The sequence below is a fragment of the Oryzias latipes genome, chromosome 23 (genome assembly GCF_053564925.1).
Source record: "Oryzias latipes strain Hd-rR chromosome 23, Olatipes_Hd-rR_3.1".
Lineage (NCBI taxonomy): Eukaryota > Metazoa > Chordata > Actinopteri > Beloniformes > Adrianichthyidae > Oryzias > Oryzias latipes.
The window spans coordinates 1,332,934-1,351,651 of NC_136259.1; the positions used below are offsets into that span (position 1 = coordinate 1,332,934).

The window sequence follows — 18,718 nt, forward strand, 5'->3', positions numbered from 1 at the left end:
TTTTATGACCCTTTAAGCTTCATTTTCACTCAGCAATAAAACATTCAACCTGCATTTCTTCTAGAAACGCAGCTCCTTCTAGTTTTCATTTACATTTTTATAAAACACATTTTCATACATTGTTTAATTCCTGCTTTTTACTGACTTGTTTTATTTATTAAGTGTTGCGTTTCATTGACCTCTTTATTAAGTCTTTATGAGTTAAAGCTGAGAAATGCCGACTGCAGTGCAGCAGGACTGAGGAAGCGAGCCTGAGGATCAGTGGCTTACGTCAAAAATTGGTCAATGTTTGCTGGAAACCCCCCCAGCAAGACCCCGAGGTAAAGGGGGTTGACTCAGACCATGAGGAGGGCAGCAGAGAACTGCTCTGCAGATACATCCGGTTCATTGAACTTCTTGGATTGTTCTTCTCCTCTGACAGAAAAGAAGACGGCGAGACGTTCTAGGATGGGGAATCGTATTTTGTAATTGTTAATAAATGAAGCTGAAGCTATAGTTTCCAATGGTTTTCTAGCCGTCTCATTGGTTATCTTTGTCTTCATTGGTACTTCAGTTTGCAGATAACAGTATTATTTTTGAACATTTGTTTAAACAGCATTTCTCTAGAATATTTCTAATCATCCACAAAGTCAGATTCTAAGCATTTAGTTCTTTTAATGTTTTTCTTTTATTTATGGGAACATTTTAATGCTGAGAACAACAAGTAAATATTTGCATAAATGATGTTTTGAAGTTTTCCTCAAAGAGTCGGATGGATTTGTAAAATAAATCAATACATAAACTGTTTGCATTTATCTGAGACTTTTGAAGATCACTTTTCTTTTTACTTTACTGACTAATTAACTTCAGTAGAAGTCATAGAGTCCAACTTTTTTTAGTCCATCCAGTAAACAATAAAGCATCTATATCTCTATTGCATATATACATATATACATATATATATAATTGTGTTTATTCAAAGTGTCGCTACAGCAGATAATCCAGAATATTGATGTATTTTTTTGTGATGTCAGCAGTTCATCTTATTATGATGTGAAAGGACAGCTGTTTGTTTTTAAGGAGAGAATAGTTTAGATGTTCAAACCAAAGAAGACAACATTGATATATTTTTGGAGTTTGATCATCATTTCAGAGTTAGAAATAGGATTTCTTGGAGTTTGGACTTTGATCTTACAGTAGCATTCGCCTCCCTCCCCCCCTCCCTCCCAGATATGCTACATATTACTGACGTAAAGTGTTGCATTTCGGTGAAGCGGCTTTTCTCTGCAGCAGAACTCGTTGGAATTTCGTTGACTGCGTAAACGGTAGTGGAAAGAATGTAAACACTGGAGCTAAAGCTGCCACATGAAAGCTTCGTCTGTCCTCATTTTGCTTCCGTCAAAAGACCATCAATCATGTGACTGCCGTCTGAATCCTCTTACCTATGGAGCTAACTCTGCTTGGCGGTCCTCCAATGCTTGAGGGGGCGCTGTGCTTCATGGAGCTGATGGGGCCCAGCTTGGTGGCGGCAGCGGCAGCAGCAGGGACCTGTGGGGAAGTTGGGGGGGAGTTGGGTGACTTGCTCTCGCTTGCCTTAGGCTTGGCCGACAGGTTCAGTGGCTGTGCACCCTCACTGTCCTGCAAAAACCAAAACAGCACAGTTTCGCTGGCTGGGACCACCGCAAGAATTTGGAGGTGGGAGGCGGGCAGAGGGGGACGCCCTCCTTCCTCCCTCAATTGGGACTAATTGAGCGGGGGGAAACCCCCATGCAAGGCAGCCTGATGGGATGACAAGGTGACGGGGTGCATGCCACTGCCTGTTGTGTACACAGCTCAGCACAAACACAAACTGAAATGGTGCAGACCGCCCACATTGACATGCAAAGCAGAGGACTTCCTGTCCTGCGTGTCAGCAGGACAGCTCATGCTCATGCAAGTGCCACACTCACATGCAGGCTCCAGCAAACAGCGTCATGGGCAAACAAAGAGGACCCATAGATGATCACACATGACCCCAAGAACACGCCGCTTCCCGCCCGCACGCACTTCTGCTCCTCGCAAAACACGCAACTTTTCCTTCCACGTTGTTGACACCAACAGTTTGGGCAGATTCGGTTCTGTTAAACGCGGTGTTAACTTCAACACAAACGGCCTTTAAGTGGATCAGCCGGTGGACCGCCGCGCACGTTATCACGTTAACTGTCATAGCAACGTCACCCCCGCTGATGACCTAATCCAATCAGGCGAAACCTAAGAGGGTCACATGACAGGAAGGGAGAAATTAGATCACAGAGGGAGCAGATGCTCACAAAGCACTCCGTGTAATTAAAACGCCGCAATTAAAAGCCAGATGCGACGAGGGACGACTTCACAGAGGCGAGAGAGGAAAAAAAGAAAAACAATCGGGACTCGGAATAATAGATTAGAAAGTTCAAACCGGACAGGAATAAAAAATAAAAGTTTCTACAAAGCTGGTGAGAAAGTGAAAGCTAACAAGCAGATTATTTATCTCCATGTATTTTTTGGTCATTAGTCTAATTGCTGCTTAGCCAGTGTTAAACAGCATAGAGTGGGATTGAACCAAAACAGAGAGGATTGTCTTCTGTTCACTCATTACGGCCGACTTTCACTGATTCCCGCTCCTTAAGCCTTATGAGCCCCTCACAACTCAATTAAGCTCTTCCAATTAAGCCCCTGCATGTGTGCGTGCACGTCCGTGCGCGCCAGACAAGGGCTAACCGGATTGTCCTTCATTAGGGGGGGGGTCTTTCTTTCTAAATAGACGGAGGACCCCCAAAGATGCCTTCAGCGAGACAATGGGCCGGAGAGGAAGAGGAGGAAAACAGGAGCAGGATCTTCTCAGTCCCGACCCACATTTTGGTGGCTTTGGCTGCGAGTCGTCTGAATATTTATTACAAACAGATAAAGCCTCTTGTGGAGCGTTTGGGGGAGTTTCCTCTTCAAGCCAAATCCTGCGGTGGGAAGGTGGCCAACCTGAGCGATGCCAGTGTGGAGGAATTAGTTTAGACAGTGGAGCCGCGACGCTTGGACCGCCTTGTTCCAGTGTGTGTGCGTCACTGCCAGACATTGTTCAACAAGCTGTAAATCTCATGAAAGTGCCTGTGAGGACTCCAAAGCCTCTGAAAGGCTCCGAATCTTGAGTTAATACAATTGCCTTTGTGTCTGTCTTGGCTGCTGAAACGCTCTCCAGCTTTAGAGTGAACATGCAGAGTGACGGCGACAGCCAGAGGGACGCGCAGACACGGCGAGGAAGCAGAAGGGGGCCACCAATGTGTGAGTGGGGGCCACATTTCACTTCTGCCGATGTCGCCGTGTGCAGGAGACATCCACAGGAGTTCTGCATGTCGTCACGCCAGCTGACCGTTCAATCAAACGCACCGCCGCTAATCACTGTTTGCTCTTCCACGTCTGCGTTCTTCTGGCATCGCTCCGCCTGCGACCTTTGACCAGTCTCCATCCCGCCGCTCAGGTTTCTCCAGCCAAAGGTGAAAACCCCCGTCTGCTCAGACATGCACTGTGGCCTTTTCTTTCAGTGGAATTTGCACGTTTTCATTTCTTTACACTACTTCGGTAAGTTCTGTGTCTTGATTGGCTGACGACCTCGTCAACCAATCTCTGCAGTGCCACGTCTCCTGTCCAGAAAGCAGTTCTGAGTTCTCAGATCTTTGCTGTGGTTCTATCATGCTGGACCTAATTGTCTTTTTCTGCAAAGGTTTGAATTTGAGAGAGAAAACGGTGAAAACATTCAGGTCTTCCTGACAAAAGCGTTCACCTGAAACATCTCCAGACTGATAAAGGAGGGACCACAGAAGGGCAGAACTCTGATGTGTCGCTGACACATTCAGTCAAACGGTTTCTAGGTTCTGACTGTTGGTCCTAAATGAAGACGCAGCTTTTTGCTTTAGCGATTTCCAATAAAACCAAGAACAAAAGACATGAGACGTATTTTTTATGTTGACTCCTTTTTCCAAAGCATGAAGTCCAGAAATCAGAGCGGAAATTTCCTGACAACCGGTGGAAAACCTCAAATCTACGGGTGAAGGGTGTTATGACATCATAGCCCTGTATTGGTTTCTGAACATCTTGGCTCGGGCTTCTTTATTTTTACCCAGAATTCCAGTGGGCTACACTTTGTGGACTTTGCAGACCTGTTGTCATAAAGCACTTTTAAAAAGTATTCATCACTTTAGAGTTATTTAAACCTCAGCAGGCAAAAATGTAACTTTTATGATTTTGGAGATAAAATATTTTTGTTTGAAACTTCTGACAATGTTGTGCTTTTGCCTGATATTTTGATCCAATATACACTAAGACCTACATGAAGATAAACTGGGTTTGTGACGCTCTAATTTGTTTAAATTCATTTTTTCTGACAGTAACTTTTGACATTTAAGTTTAAGCAAAAGTAAAAATCTCTATAAATGGATGCTTTGCATGTATGCTTCAGTAGATGCATTGAAGACATGCATCAATGTTCTGTTCTGCAGGATTCGCATCTGTCAGACCCTCCAAAACCAGAAGTGACTTGGTTTCATGTCTGCAGCACGTCTGCATCTGTTCACGCACACACAATCTGCTGTGATGTGGGTCTGCCGCCGTCCTTCTGCACACCTGCACGTGTGCGCACACGTCTGCGTCCTTGTCTCACCCGAGGGGAAAGCACTTAAGCGGCGTGCGCCTGAGTCCAAACAGCTGTGAGCGGAGCCCGCCACCGGCTCCAAATGACTCCAGACCCGAGGTAGGGCCCGCATGGGGAGCGCCTCTCTGAAATATACATGGCGTTTGGCCAAGGAGAGCCAGGGGAGGGGCTGAGCGGAGCGCTTCGGTGGTCAGTCTGGATGGGAAGACGCTGCAGAGCACTTATGGTGTTTGTGCACGGCTCAGCAGCCAATCCGCCCGCTCCGCTGTGCGGCAGCGGGCGGATTGGCTCTGCTCCCCGGTCGCTCACTCCTGCCGGACTCACCGCTGCCCCCTCTCCGCCTCCTCCCCCTCCACAGGGCGCGACACCTGCCTGTCAACCCCACTCCATATAAATGGTAATACGAAGTGTGGGGCAGTGGGGGGTTTGGCAGCAAGTGTGATGGAGATACGGGGAGGGGGGCAGCCTCCAGAGGTCAACCCTAACAAGCGGTTGGCGTGCATGTTGGTTTGTGCACAACGGGGGCCGGAAGAAAGTTGTGATTAATAAAAACAAACAAATCTGAGATATAAGAAAAAAAAGTATTTCAGAAAAGAAAAAACTGGTGAAGTTAAAGAATGCTGAAGAATGTTGGTCGTCGGCCCCAGATCTCTGCGGGCTTCGGCGTGTCTGTGAGGATGAGGGGGGGGCCATTCCCCAACACAGGCAGGTAGATATTCATAGAATTCCACCTGGATGGACTCCATGCTCCTCCCTCCCTGTCATCCCTTTCAGGCAGCCAGCTGAGAAAAGCTCCCGCCGCCGCCGCATCCTCAAACGGACGGTGGCGGCGGCGGGAGCTTTCAGGGGGAAATCTGCACATTTCAGCAGCAGACGCTAGAGGAGCTCCTCAACATGCGTGTTGGAGAGGAAGGAAAGAGGGATGATGGGAGTTTTAGATGTCTCTCATCTAGAAGACAATGGGACATCCCAGGACGTTTCTGTACAAGAATAAAGTTTGAAACGTTTGAGGAAAAAGTCACAGATTCAGGACAATCTGTGTGCCGACGGCGTAAACGGGCCCCCCCCCCCCCAGAAATGCAACCGTGTGGGTCAGGTGTGTTCTTCTGAAGACGATGCTTACGATGCGATCTGCGCCTCTCATACTGAGACACCATCCAGGGTTATTAATGAGTCAGTCTTTGGCTCATAAATACACTTGATTCTTGTAAACTATTGACTTTTGGACTCATAATTTTTATGACTTGATTCTCGTTAAATGTCGACTTTTCCTTTTTCAGCCTATTCTCAGAAAATAATGAGTTATTTGTCATAATTTTTGAACTTTATTCTGGTAAAATAACAATTTATAAATGTTTTCTCATGACATATTTGCTACTTTGCTGTAGTTTGTGTGAACGGATCCCAGTGGAATCTAAAGTTGTGGTTTTCAGGCTCTGTGATGAGCAGAGATGCAGCAGAACGGAGGAACGTGCACGGACGCAGACTCCTCTCCTCACCTTGGTCTTGTTTGCAGGGGGGGGGCTGCGGCTCTTGTCGCTCTGCGGGTGGGTGTTGGTGGTGGGGGAGTGGGTGCCCAGGTTGGCCTGGGGAGGCAGGTTGCCGCCGTGCTGCTGTTTGGCCCCCGGGGAGACCTGCATGGCCGCCAGCTGAGCCGCATACAACTGCTGTGGGGTGGGACAGACGGGACGGGCAGGGAGGGGTCAGAGAAAGAACGGAAGGGGGGCAGTAAGAAAGAGGAAGGGGTAAATGTAGGGGAAGGAACGGAGAAGAAAAGGACGACATGAATAAATGAAAACTCCAAAGAGAAAAAAAGAGAGAAGTCGGCTAAAAAGCTCTGGAAGAAGAGGCCATTAGTGGCCCGGCCTCTGTTTGTGTGACCGTGGGGGGGGTAGAGGGGACACCGCCGCTGTCAGCCCCCCACCCCCAGGGAAGAAGCGCTAACAGCCTCTCTGACAGGCTCAGAGATGGCCGTGTCCCCTCCAGGTGCATCGTGGGAGACGGGCAAACGCTCGGCCTATCCAGGTCACGCCGGAGAGCCCCCCCCCTCCAGCTCAAGGTGAAAACGCAGAGGTGATGAAGAGGAGCGACGAAGAGCAGGCGCTGTGGAAAAACAAGGGTTCTCCTCACACTTTAATTAATGTCCAATTAAATGAAAGCATTATGGTGGGGGCTCCTGGGGTGGGAAAATACTCATTTATTTGTGCTACACAGTCTGCGGCCAGGATCCGTTTCCAAATCTGGACGGAGCTCCAGGTTTGATCAAAAAATGTGGTCCCCCCCCTCATGTTGACTGATCCAGATCTCTAAGAGGCTGTTTCCTCTAAAAAGCAACAGAATGTTGTTGTTGTTGTTTTTTGTTGCCGTCTTATTTTTTTGAGTGATTTTTGTTGATTTCTGCTCATTTTCTGGAAGAAGACCATCGTTTTTGTGTGTGTGTTTAGTTTAACGTCCGTCCGTCTGTCGGAGCTCGGCTGTTGGCCACAAAGCCGGGTTTATGCAAACGGACCGCGCAGAGATACCTGCCCCCCCCTCGCTGACAGCCACGTTCACCTCCAGCTCCATCCTAAACCGGGACTTCTTGAAACGGAGACGTCACCGTCAGTCACGGCGTTCCTCTGAACACGTGTGACGTGTTTTTCTACACTTTTAGACATCAAACTGAAAACAGGTTCTTCATGGTTCTAGAGGTCCTTAGCTGTTTATGTCTCTATAAATGGGCTTTGGCGTCTTGGGAGGGATCACTCAGTCCAGTTCCCATATATAGTCAATGGTCTGTTTTCACTCATTACTCCCCAGTAAGTACGCCTTCACCATTTTGAGGGGGGGTCCAAATCTATAATTCAGGACGCTGGATGGCCCCGCACTATTTTTTAGGGAATAGTGTGGGGGGTGGAGTTTTCAGAGCTTTGATTGGTTGGGGGGAGACCTGAGATCAGGTTCTTGCAATTAGCTGCACTGTAGCTCCTGATGAGGACTGGATAAGGGGGAGGGAGGGGTTGCAGGAGGTGCAGTGGAGCATGAACCTCCCACCTCCTTTCTCCTCGCCAGGCAGCCCCCCCCCCCAGCGATTGGTGGTGTGTATTCCCGGTCGTGCGTCTGTGGGTCCCGCCATGTTCGGACCAGTGGTTCAAAGGGCCTCTTTACCCGCGGACTGAATGGAGTTCCATTACACCCCCCCACTCAAAAGCCTGCTCAATGGGCCGGCGAGATGTGACGCACACTTCCCTCTCGCACACATGTGGAGGACTGCGGAGCGCGCCCAGAGCGTCGCCACGGCGACACTCATTTCAACAAACAGGAAGTGACAGCGCGAGCGCCGTCGGGGTGGCTGGGAGAGCAAACACACGCGTCGGCCCCGGATGCAAACGAGCGCACACACGCCGAGCGAGGAGGGGAAATGCCACCGCGGTTGAGCTTCAAATGTCACTCTGAGCCGCGTCACAAACATTCAGACCTGCAACGTCGGCGCCGGGACACGAGCAGCCCGTCTCATGACACCATCGAGCTTCTCGGGTCAGAAGGTGACCCGTCATCGATGTTCCCTGACTGACGGGGATCGTCCTTTGCCTCGGTTGCAACAAGCCAACTCTGTCCTCCTGTTTTGCTGCGGCTAAGCCCAAAGCGATCTGAGTATCTGTGTGTGTTTGTGAGCCTCCGGTCAATAATCTGCGGCTTTGCTCAGATTATGAAGCGGCCTGATCTCTGTTGTCCGGGTTCGCTGGACGGCAGCTGGAGCGCCATTGTTTACACAGACACCAGCATGGATTTGCATGGATTGTACTGTTTTCCGCACAGTGTTTGTTTCACGGTTTGGGGCAGAAAAACAAGCATCTGTGTGCACTTTTGGGGAGTCATCTGATAAAAAACTCTGTCCTTAAATCTCTGTCAGATTGGGGGTTGAATCTGTTGAACCTCTTGAAGTGAAACGTCTCAGGACCCATTTCCATGAACATGGCGTTTTGGTGTTTTAGCAAATAGAGAAAACTATTATTTCTTTAAGCAAACGGTTGTGAATCAGGAGGAGCTGAAAAAATGCTGTTGGAAAAAGATCCTCGGCTGTTTGTTTCACACGGACTAGGATCGGTGGCCCACAGGCTCCCTGCTCTGCTCCGTAACGACATTAACGCCGTCCTTTTGAATCTGTACGGCTTGACAGACAGCTCACCATTTTTGTTGCTCAGGTAATGTCGGGTTGGGGTTGAGAGGGGCTGTAAGCTAGAAATGAGTGCAGGCAATGCCAACGGAACTCAGAGGTGAATCTCTGCTAAACTCCTGCCGCTCTGCTGACACTATGTCCTAGAAAACACCGTTTCTTTTGACATTTAGGCTAAAAACGGCATCATCTTCCTTTTCAGCAGAAGCTCAGGTGTTGAGGCTTTGTGGAGCTTCAAATGCTTCAGTTGAGGATTTGTCCGGTTGAATTTGACGAATAGTCCATAAAGGAGCAGTATAAAACGTTTTGCTAGTGCGGCGGAATGTGCTCAAGTGTAGAGTCAACTGTCTCCGCGGCCCCCATTGATTTCCCATTGACTGAGGTGGCCGCATCAACACCCCGGCAATCCTCCCGTGCTTGGCTGTTATCCGTCTCCCCCCTCAGATAAGGCTGGCTGCAGAAACGAGCTGCTTCATTGATTTCTCTTTTACCTTCCCTCATCTGTTCCTCCCTCCACCCGTCGTTGCTCCGTCTCCGGTGTACAGTGCGGTAATCCAGGACAATATGTTCCAACATCTGCCTCTCCATATGATGCCTGACCCGCGCTATTGACCCTCTTTATACCTCGTGCGCGTTTTTCTCTTTTTTCCCCGTGTCCTCTATCTTTCTCTGGGTTTATCCTTTCAAGCGCTCATCATTTGGTACTTTTCACTGTTATCTCTGCTTCGCTCTCTTGCTCGGATAAGTGGATTTTTTTCCCGCTCGCTATCTGTCCTTCTCAGTACATTTGTGCGATGTGGACGATAGTGTATCATTGATATCAAGGGTCAATAGGGAGCCAGATTAACATGCTCTAATGCACAATGTCACACTCATCCCTTAGATTAAGAAGCTAAATGGCAGCCTTGAACGCGCCAAAGCTGCCTTGAAAACCTTGCAGGATTCTGCGTTAAGCTGCCGTTGACTAGAAGAGCCACTCTGCAGATTTCTATGGACGGGTGTTAGAGAAGAAGCTTTAAACTATTGAGATTAATACATATTTTTCCAAAAAGTGCATTTAAAGCTGTGCTTTTGAGGGATTTTCTGTGTGTGTGCCTATTATGTAGTGGAAGAAGGTCAAAGGCCGCGAATTCCAGCTCCATATCAAGAGTGGAGCTTTCTTTATGATTAACTCTAAGTACTCAATTCTGCTAAACAGATTCTTGGAATTACACCAAGATTCTTTTTCATTTATAGCTCAAACCTCCATTTAGGGGATTCAGCTGATGAACTCACAAAGGACCCCACCAACCCAACCCAAGAACCGGGGGCTTGCTAGGAACCATATCTGGCAGGACTTGTTTTCCGGTAATCCTGGTTCCACTCTTTGCTGATTAGCTAGATCAGGTGATTTTATTCTCTGAATGACTGAACACACCTGATCCAGGTAATCAGCTGCAAACAGTTCAGGAGTATCTGAAAAACAAGCAACTTCTCTGACCTTCAGAGGCACCGAAATAACCACACAGAACATTTCTAAAAGTGGAAAACGTCTTGAAAATGATGGTTTAGGGTTGTAGAGAGGGCAGCACGATAGCTTCACAGGTTAAAGTGATGACTCTAACTAGTCTCTAGGTGTAGTGTGAGTGTGTAGTGTGAGTGTGTAGTGTGAGTGTGAGGCCCTGCAACAGACTGGAGACCTGGACAGGGAGTCTGATGCCTTCACCCAACAGAAGCTGTGATGGCCTCCAGTCACCCCAAAAGTGACTCAGCTGGTGGTGGAACTGGATGGATGGAGGGTAAAACATCCCAATCTGTTCGGTTTTTGCATAAGTTTTAGCCCGTATGCTACATAAACAACAATTCTTTCTGGCCTTCAAACTTGAGTAGGTTTTAGTTTACCAGATTTAGATGACCTGGATCCGGTGCGTTTAGCCAATAAGGAGCTTCAATGGCAGCTTGGTTGGAAAACATGTAGGCCCTCCAGGCCTGGATTTGGAGAGCCCTGTTCTAGAGGAACTGAAAGATGGCCCATTCACACTAAACAGTGAGGGTCGCTTCAGCTTTAGTGCTTAACGCCCTTAACACCCTTAACGCACAGGGTGTTGACCCGTTCTGCAGGTCTTTGGCTCATCCAAACCCCCGTGGGTCATAGGCAGGGGGGGTTGTATCTTAAAGGCGTATCCTGCAGTTCCCTTAAGGCCTGGATGGACACCCTAAAGGGCGTCAGGAAAATGGAATGCACAATTGTCCAGCGCAGAGGGGGGCACTGAGGGTCAGATTCCTGCATGTTTTCCAACATACCCTGCTCTGGCATGTTCTGATTGGCTGGACACACCTGAACCAGGTAATCAGCCATGAGTAGGGCAGGAATATCTGGAAATCCTGCAGACACACCAGCCCCCCAGGCCTGGAACTTCCCACCCCTGGTCTAGCCTGTTGTTAGTGTATCGTGATGTATCTGCAGGGCTAATGTCAGTTCCGTGTTTTAGTGTCGCTCACAGCATGTTCATGGAAGGAAAAACGTTTACGCCCATAGAGGAACCCGAAATCTTGATCTCTACATGCAGTTTCCCCCCCGTTTAGGACATTGTGACTAAGGCATTAGTTAGTGGTTTGGACTGAATCAAAGCTTTTCCCTAGACTTTTGGTTCTGCAGAAGTCAAACACTAATAGATGAGAAAACGTACTTTAATTGAAAAATTCTCTTGGAAGTATTTTTCTTGCATCAGCAGAACTCAAGGTCAGTTAGCCGGAAGAAATGTTAAAATGTTCCTTTGGATGAAAGTTTAAAACTGTCTTAAATGTCTATACAACGGCATTTGTGGCTTGATTCTTTCCTTTCAAACAGTTGAAATACAAAGAGAAAACCTTAAATATGACATAATGAATAAAGCTGTGAATCTGACTGCCGTGTTTCTACGGCGACCTCGCGGCTGACGCCTCAACCACAAGGACCTCCTCATCAAATGAGGCCGTGGGGACAATCCCCAAGGAAATCCATCTGCAGCCGTGTTAGCCCGGGCAAATCTCTGTCTCTCTGACAAAGCCCTAATCTCTGTGGACAAACCTGTTTGTGGAAGCGTGCATGTCGGGTTTTTTTCCTGCCAGGATTGCGAGGCAGAAATCTGTCAGTGAGATGTCTGCATTTCCCCTTATTTTCCTTTAATCCAATTGCAAGGTGGACAAAGCTGTTGAAGTGGAGATTTTGATTGCAGCTGAACATATGGATGGCTAGATTGAAGCGGCGGTTCCAGACAGACAACGTTATTCCCGGCGTGGACGCGCACGTGAGTCCTAATCAACCCAACGGCGACAGCGGCAGAGTTACGCGGCTCTCTATTCTCTCAGCGGAGTCCGGCATATGGGCCGACGCATTTGGCTGACAGGTGCAAATGTCTTACACATAAACTCCGCCTGACCTTCGACCCGGTTTACCCGCCGCCGCTGCATAGAGGCGATAAGACGGGTTGGAGATGTGTGCGTGCCAGAGCAGCTGTTTCCCTCACACATCTGCGCGTTATGCTTCATTATTGCGCCGCTCAGAAGGCAAAAGGTGGTGGGTTATGGTTTCTGGAGCTTAACGCGTCTCAAACAAGCCGCTGAGAAGACGGCCGTCCTTTTAGGACGGACATGGACTTTAAAGATCTTAACTTCTGGTTCCGGGTTGATGAGCCTGTCGGCTGCTCTCACAACAATCTTCAAGCGACTTAAACGTTGATTATCCCAAAAAAAGAGAGCTGACATGACCCAGAAGAAAAAACAAGCAACAAGCGACAACGATGACATTAAAAACATCCTTGAGGACGTCCAGGCTAAGCTAGTGGAAGAGTTCCAAAGACAAAACCAGCAACCAGATAACCGGGTCCACATTCTGGAGGAAAGAGTGGACGATGTGGAACAAGAAACAAGGATGAATAAAGTCAATACATAATAACTAAGTAATTCGTCTCTGTCATGTGATTTATTGATACCTAAGGATTCTTAATTCTGTCTGATAGAAGTTATGAACCTGATAATAATCAATCATGTAATGAAATGGTTACAGTAGAACAGGGTGGGATTCTAGAAGTTCACTTCCTTCCACTCCCATTCAATCAACCTTTGATTTAATGTCTAATTAACTCTGAGTTTGATTCGTCATTAAATCAAACTCAAATCTTTAAAATTCCATCCAGCATCCATCGATCTATCCATCTATTATCTGGGTAAAGACGTATCCCCACTAAATGACATCTGACGTCCCATCAGGACCCCCCCACACCTCCTTTCTGCACCTCTGGCCTGCTGTTAGCCATCAATCCTATTGGCCTTTAAGAGCTGGGACAGAGCCGAGGCCTTCGGCCTTCGAGGCTTCTGCCCCCGTGGATTTCTATCCAGGATGCCACCAAACGTCATGTGACACCTTTGAACTAAAGTGTTTCTGAATTGTGTCCCAATAAGTGACAAAAGAACGATTGATTCTTTTTGTTTTATTACATTAAAGCAGGTTTTCTATCAGCCAACTGAAAAGTTTCTATTACTTGATTATAAGAAAACTTTATTTTTTCATATTTTAGTTTTTATGTTTGGCATCAGTCCTGATTGTTTGTGCAACTCGTCTATCTAACAGGAGAATATAATTCACCCCCCCCTCACGGACTTAAAAACCAACCTATTAACCACTGAACCGTCATTTTTTATGGTGGAATCCCTGGTTTCTTTGCCTGCCAAAAGGGAACGCGTTGGAAATGTACCTGCAGCTGTAGAGGTCCAAGGCCGGGCGTGGCGGCGGCCATTGTTGTGGGAATGAGCTGGAGGGGGTAGGGGTCACCTGAGGAGACAGGTAAGAATCTGTTACACATTTTATCCTGGTCCTGTAATCAAAACAAAGAGCGGATTGAAAAGGATCATATTTGTGATTTAGAAAATACACTGGGAAGGCCACAGGCTGCCGTCTCCTTCAGGGCCAGTAGTTTTTAAAAGTTACTGGCCCTGCCTGAAAGTTACTGGCCCGACACCGCGCACAGCGGTGCCCCCCCGGAAAATTTTAATATGGTGCAGTTTGGTGCATTCTGGTGACATCTAGCACAGTGGTCCCCAACCACCGGGCCGCGGACCGGTACCGGGCCGCGGGACGTTTTGCACCGGGACGCACAGAAAGAAAAAATAATTTCCATTTTATTGATTTTTTTTCCGAAAAAAACGTTTTATTTTGAAAAGTTACCGGATTCTCTCTGTTACATCCGTCTCACTCACCATAGCAACCAGAGTGTGTCGCATTGGGTTGGGGTAGAAACGTTGTTGCTCATGTGATGTTCTGTTGTTGGTGTGACGTTACGAGGACACCGCTAATAAAGTTGCACATGATTACACAGTGGATTTACGTTCATTGTTATTATTATTATTACTAAAGAGAAAATACCACCCCCGGTCCGCGGTAAACGTGTTTTGCGTTGTACCGGTCCGCGGTGACAAAAAGGTTAGGGACCACTGATCTAGCACTTATTTCTAAACTTTACAATGACTGAAAATAGAGCATATCAAACTTAAATCTGCTCTAGTCTGTTTCAGATTTTTTGAAGAGAGCACTGCAGTGTAGTAACACTAGTAGTGTAGGTAACACTGTAGTAGTGTAGTAACACTAGTAGTGTAGTAACACTAGTAGTGTAGTAACACTGTAGTATTGTAGTAACACTAGTAGTGTAGGTAACACTGTAGTAGTGTAGTAACACTAGTAGTGTAGAAACACTAGAAGTGTAGTAACACTGTAGTAGTGTAGTAACACTAGTAGTGTAGTAACACTAGAAGTGTAGTAACACTGTAGTAGTGTAGTAACACTATTAGTGTAGTAACACTGTAGTAGTGTAGTAACACTAGTAGTGTAGTAACACTGTAGTAGTGTAGTAACACTATTAGTGTAGTAACACTAGTAGTGTAGTAACACTAGTAGTGTAGTAACACTGTAGTAGTGTAGTAACACTAATAGTGTAGTAACACTGTAGTAGTGTAGTAACACTAGTACTGTAGTAACACTAGTAGTGTAATAACACTGTAGTAGTGTAGTAAAACTAGTAGTGTAGTAACACTAGTAGTGTAGTAACACTAGTAGTGTAGTAACACTAGTAGTGTAGTAACACTAGTAGTGTAGTAACACTGTAGTAGTGTAGTAACACTAGTAGTGTAGTAACACTAGTAGTGTAGTAACACTAGTAGTGTAGTAACACTGTAGTATTGTAGTAACACTAGTAGTGTAGGTAACACTGTAGTAGTGTAGTAACACTAGTAGTGTAGAAACACTAGAAGTGTAGAAACACTGTAGTAGTGTAGTAACACTAGTAGTGTAGTAACACTAGAAGTGTAGTAACACTGTAGTAGTGTAGTAACACTAGTAGTGTAGTAACACTGTAGTAGTTTAGTAACACTAGTACTGTAGTAACACTAGTAGTGTAGTAACACTGTAGTAGTGTAGTAAAACTAGTAGTGTAGTAACACTAGTAGTGTAGTAACACTAGTAGTGTAGTAACACTGTAGTAGTGTAGTAACACTAGTAGTGTAGTAACACTGTAGTAGTGTAGTAACACTAGTAGTGTAGTAACACTGTAGTAGTGTAGTAACACTAGTAGTGTAGTAACACTGTAGTAGTGTAGTAACACTAGTAGTGTAGTAACACTGTAGTAGTGTAGTAACACTAGTAGTGTAGTAACACTGTAGTAGTGTAGTAACACTAGTAGTTTAGTAACACTAGTAGTTTAGTAACACTGTAGTAGTGGAGTAACACTAGTAGTGTAGTAACAGTAGTGTAGTAACACTGTAGTAGTGTAGTAACACTAGTAGTGTAGTAACACTAGTAGTGCAGTAACACTAGTAGTGTTGTAACACTGTAGTAGTGTAGTAACACTAGTAGTGTAGTAACACTGTAGTAGTGTAGTGACACTGTAGTAGTGTAGTAACACTAGTAGTAGTGTAGTAACACTAGTAGTGTAGTAACACTGTAGTAGTGTAGTAACACTAGTAGTGTAGTTACACTGTAGTAGTGTAGTAACACTAGTAGTGTAGTAACACTGTAGTAGTGTAGTAACACTGTAGTAGTGTAGTAACACTAGTAGTGTAGTAACACTAGTAGTGTAGTAACACTAGTAGTGTAGTAACACTGGTAGTGTAGTAACACTGTAGTAGTGTAGTAACACTAGTAGTGTAGTAACACTGGTAGTGTAGGAAACACTAGTTCAGAAGTTTTCATGCTGCTTCTAATCACTGCTATTTCACATTTGTTCCTAATCAATAGTTAAGAAGTTTTATTTACTTTTTTCCTCTGACTGCCTTGAGTTTCTGCTTTTTGTTACTGTTGCAAAGTTACATTTACTTTTTAGTTACTTTAGTTACTTAATTAAATTAAATAAATTGAAAAATTAATAAAATTACTGAGATCATTCAGCTTTTGACTAGAAATACTTACTGCTTACAGTGTTGTAAAGAAAAACAAAATGAAGTACTTTGACATTTTACTACATTTGAGTCTGAGATTCAGGTATTTGGAGTTGCCTTTGATTCTTTGACATTCAGCTTAAAGCTTAGTGCATACTGTTTCATCTTCAGTGCATTCATTAAATATCTTGCTGTCCATACGACTAATTCCACCCATTACTCCATCTTGGGGAGGTTCGAGAAACATCTTTGTGCGTTCGTTGTCTCCTTGTCCAACTTCCCAAGCTATTTTTGCGCCATTAAGTTTCTCCGACGGATGCGGAGCGTGTGCACCACGTGACCAAAACAATCATGGCGGACGTCAAACTTTCAAAGCGATGAAGATGAGGAAAATCTACACCTTTTCGCAAAATATGCTATATTGAAAAAGGTGACAATATATTAACCGTTAGATATTTTAGTGGCCCGAGCAGACAAGTGAAAAACAAAGTCTTGTGGTCCGTACTGCTCGAGAAACATGACCGGGCCAGAGAGCTCTGGGTGACGTGGAGGGGGGGCGGGGTTGCTTTGCGCCAACGATCCCACCCACATCTCCAGAGGCAAATCTCTAATGGACGACTGTTTTGTTGTTGTCTTTCTAAAATCCTCCTCCTGCTTTCTCCCATCTCACCCTCCTGCCCCCCCCCAGTCTGTACTCTGTGTTCACGGCTCTAATGAAAAGCCTGATTGTGTGTCGTCCTCTTAATGCCGCCGGACAAAGAGCAGAGAGGTGAGGGGATTCTGATAAAACCGTAATTAAGAGCCACGGCTGCCAATTGCTGCCCCCTCCCCCAACACCTTTTTCCCCCCTCTCACCTCTGCGTTCAACCCCCCCCCCCCCCCCCCCCCGTTGGTTCTTAAGTTAAACTGCAGAACTGCAGCCCCTCTTGCTGTCTCCTCCTTCCCTTCTTCTCCATCTGGACCAGAAAGGATAAATCAAGCGATGGACGGATGCAGAGAGACGACTGAGGTTGGATCACGGCTTGGTGTGTGTGTGTGTGTATAGGGGGGGGGTTAACCCTATAATCACAGACAAACGAGGGGGGCGGAAAACAAAAGGTAAAGGTAGACGGATGCTGCATTTAATTGATGGACGTTCGCCCAAACATGACTCTCAGCTGTTGCCATCGGCGTCCAAGCGTCCGAAAAGCGCCGTGGCGTTCACAAGGATGCCGCTTTTTAATCCAGGGGAGGTCTTGAACTCAGAAAATGTGAGTCTGGATCAGTGCGTGAGCACCCATGCACCCTCCCTACAACATATTTTCCCATATGACTCTGCAGAACAACTGGAAAGAAAGCCGAGACATTCCTGTCTTGTGTTTGGGGGGGGGGGGGGGGGGGGGGGGGGGCATTAAAGAATTATTTCAGGACTGTGTATTCTAGGAGATTGGTCTTTTCTCTTTGCTCCCAAGACAAACACGAGTCCAGTGGATATTTCTGCTCCTCCTGGGGGTGACTGGAACAAAGGCAGAGGGACACGGCAAAGCAAACATGTTGCTTTTGGCTCGTGGACCCAGACCTTCGTGGGCTCGGCGGAGATTTCTCACCGACAAATTCGCTTAGGATGGAGAGAGAAAGCTGGCTTCCTCAAAGAGCCACACGCGTGAAAACATGGAGTTTCTAACATGTATTTGCTGCATTTTTCTCATGATGGAGGTTATTTAGACAGAGAATTAGGATCAATAATTGCTTTGTTCTAACCGCTGTGAATTGGATCAAGATCCGACATGTGATATTGACGTTATGATTGGCGGGGCCACAAGCTCCCTGCTCCGCCCAATTCCGATGCATCTACTTTTAGACACGTCTTCATTTTTGGTACTGCCACTCTGCAGAAACTATGTCCTAGATTACAACAGCTTATTGGATTTAGACTAAAAACGGCATGTTCATAATTAAAAGACCTCTGGGAGCACTTAAGAATAGATCCAAAGATGATCGGACCGGCTATTGTAAAAATCTATAAGTTATATTAACACAGTTAAATAAAGATAAAATCTCCTAATTGTTCTTTTTAAACTATTTAAGTTTTTTTGAAACGTGCAACAAAAAGACGTGTTCCTACACTGACCAAAAATATAAATGCAACACTTTTGTTATTGCTCCCATTTTTTATGGTATGAACTCAAAGATGTGAAACATTTTCCACATACACAAAATAACCAGTTCTCTGAAATATTGTTCACAAATCTGTCTAAATCTGTGATAGTGAGCACTTCTCCTTTGCCAAGACAATCCATCCCACCTCACAGGTGTGCCATATCAAGATGCTGATTAGACAGCATGATTATTGCACAGGTGTGCCTTAGACTGTCCACAAGAAAAGGCCACTCTGAAATCTATTGTGGTGGTGGGGTTATGGTATGGGCAGGCATATGTTATGGGCGAAGAACACAGGTGCATTTCACTGATGGCATTTTGAATGCACAGAGATATTTTTGTTCAGTGTATTTTTGTGGGAAAAATTTGTCACATTTTGGAATGAACCATACGGGGCA

General features: G+C 46.0%; 1 protein-coding gene across 33 annotated transcripts in view; it reads right to left on the reverse strand.

The window, feature by feature from the left end:
* The window catches only part of sox5 (SRY-box transcription factor 5), a 99,854-nt gene that overhangs the window by 14,478 nt on the left and 66,658 nt on the right, over positions 1-18,718 (reverse strand). For 14 of the 33 annotated variants that reach the window (XM_023952080.2, XM_078941435.1, XM_023952081.2 and 11 more), the window contains 3 exons: positions 13,511-13,587; positions 6,139-6,306; positions 1,422-1,617 (listed from right to left, as the gene is read on the reverse strand). In XM_023952080.2, coding sequence (XP_023807848.1) covers positions 1,422-1,617; positions 6,139-6,306; positions 13,511-13,587 — 441 coding nt within the window. 33 annotated transcript variants of the gene reach the window in all.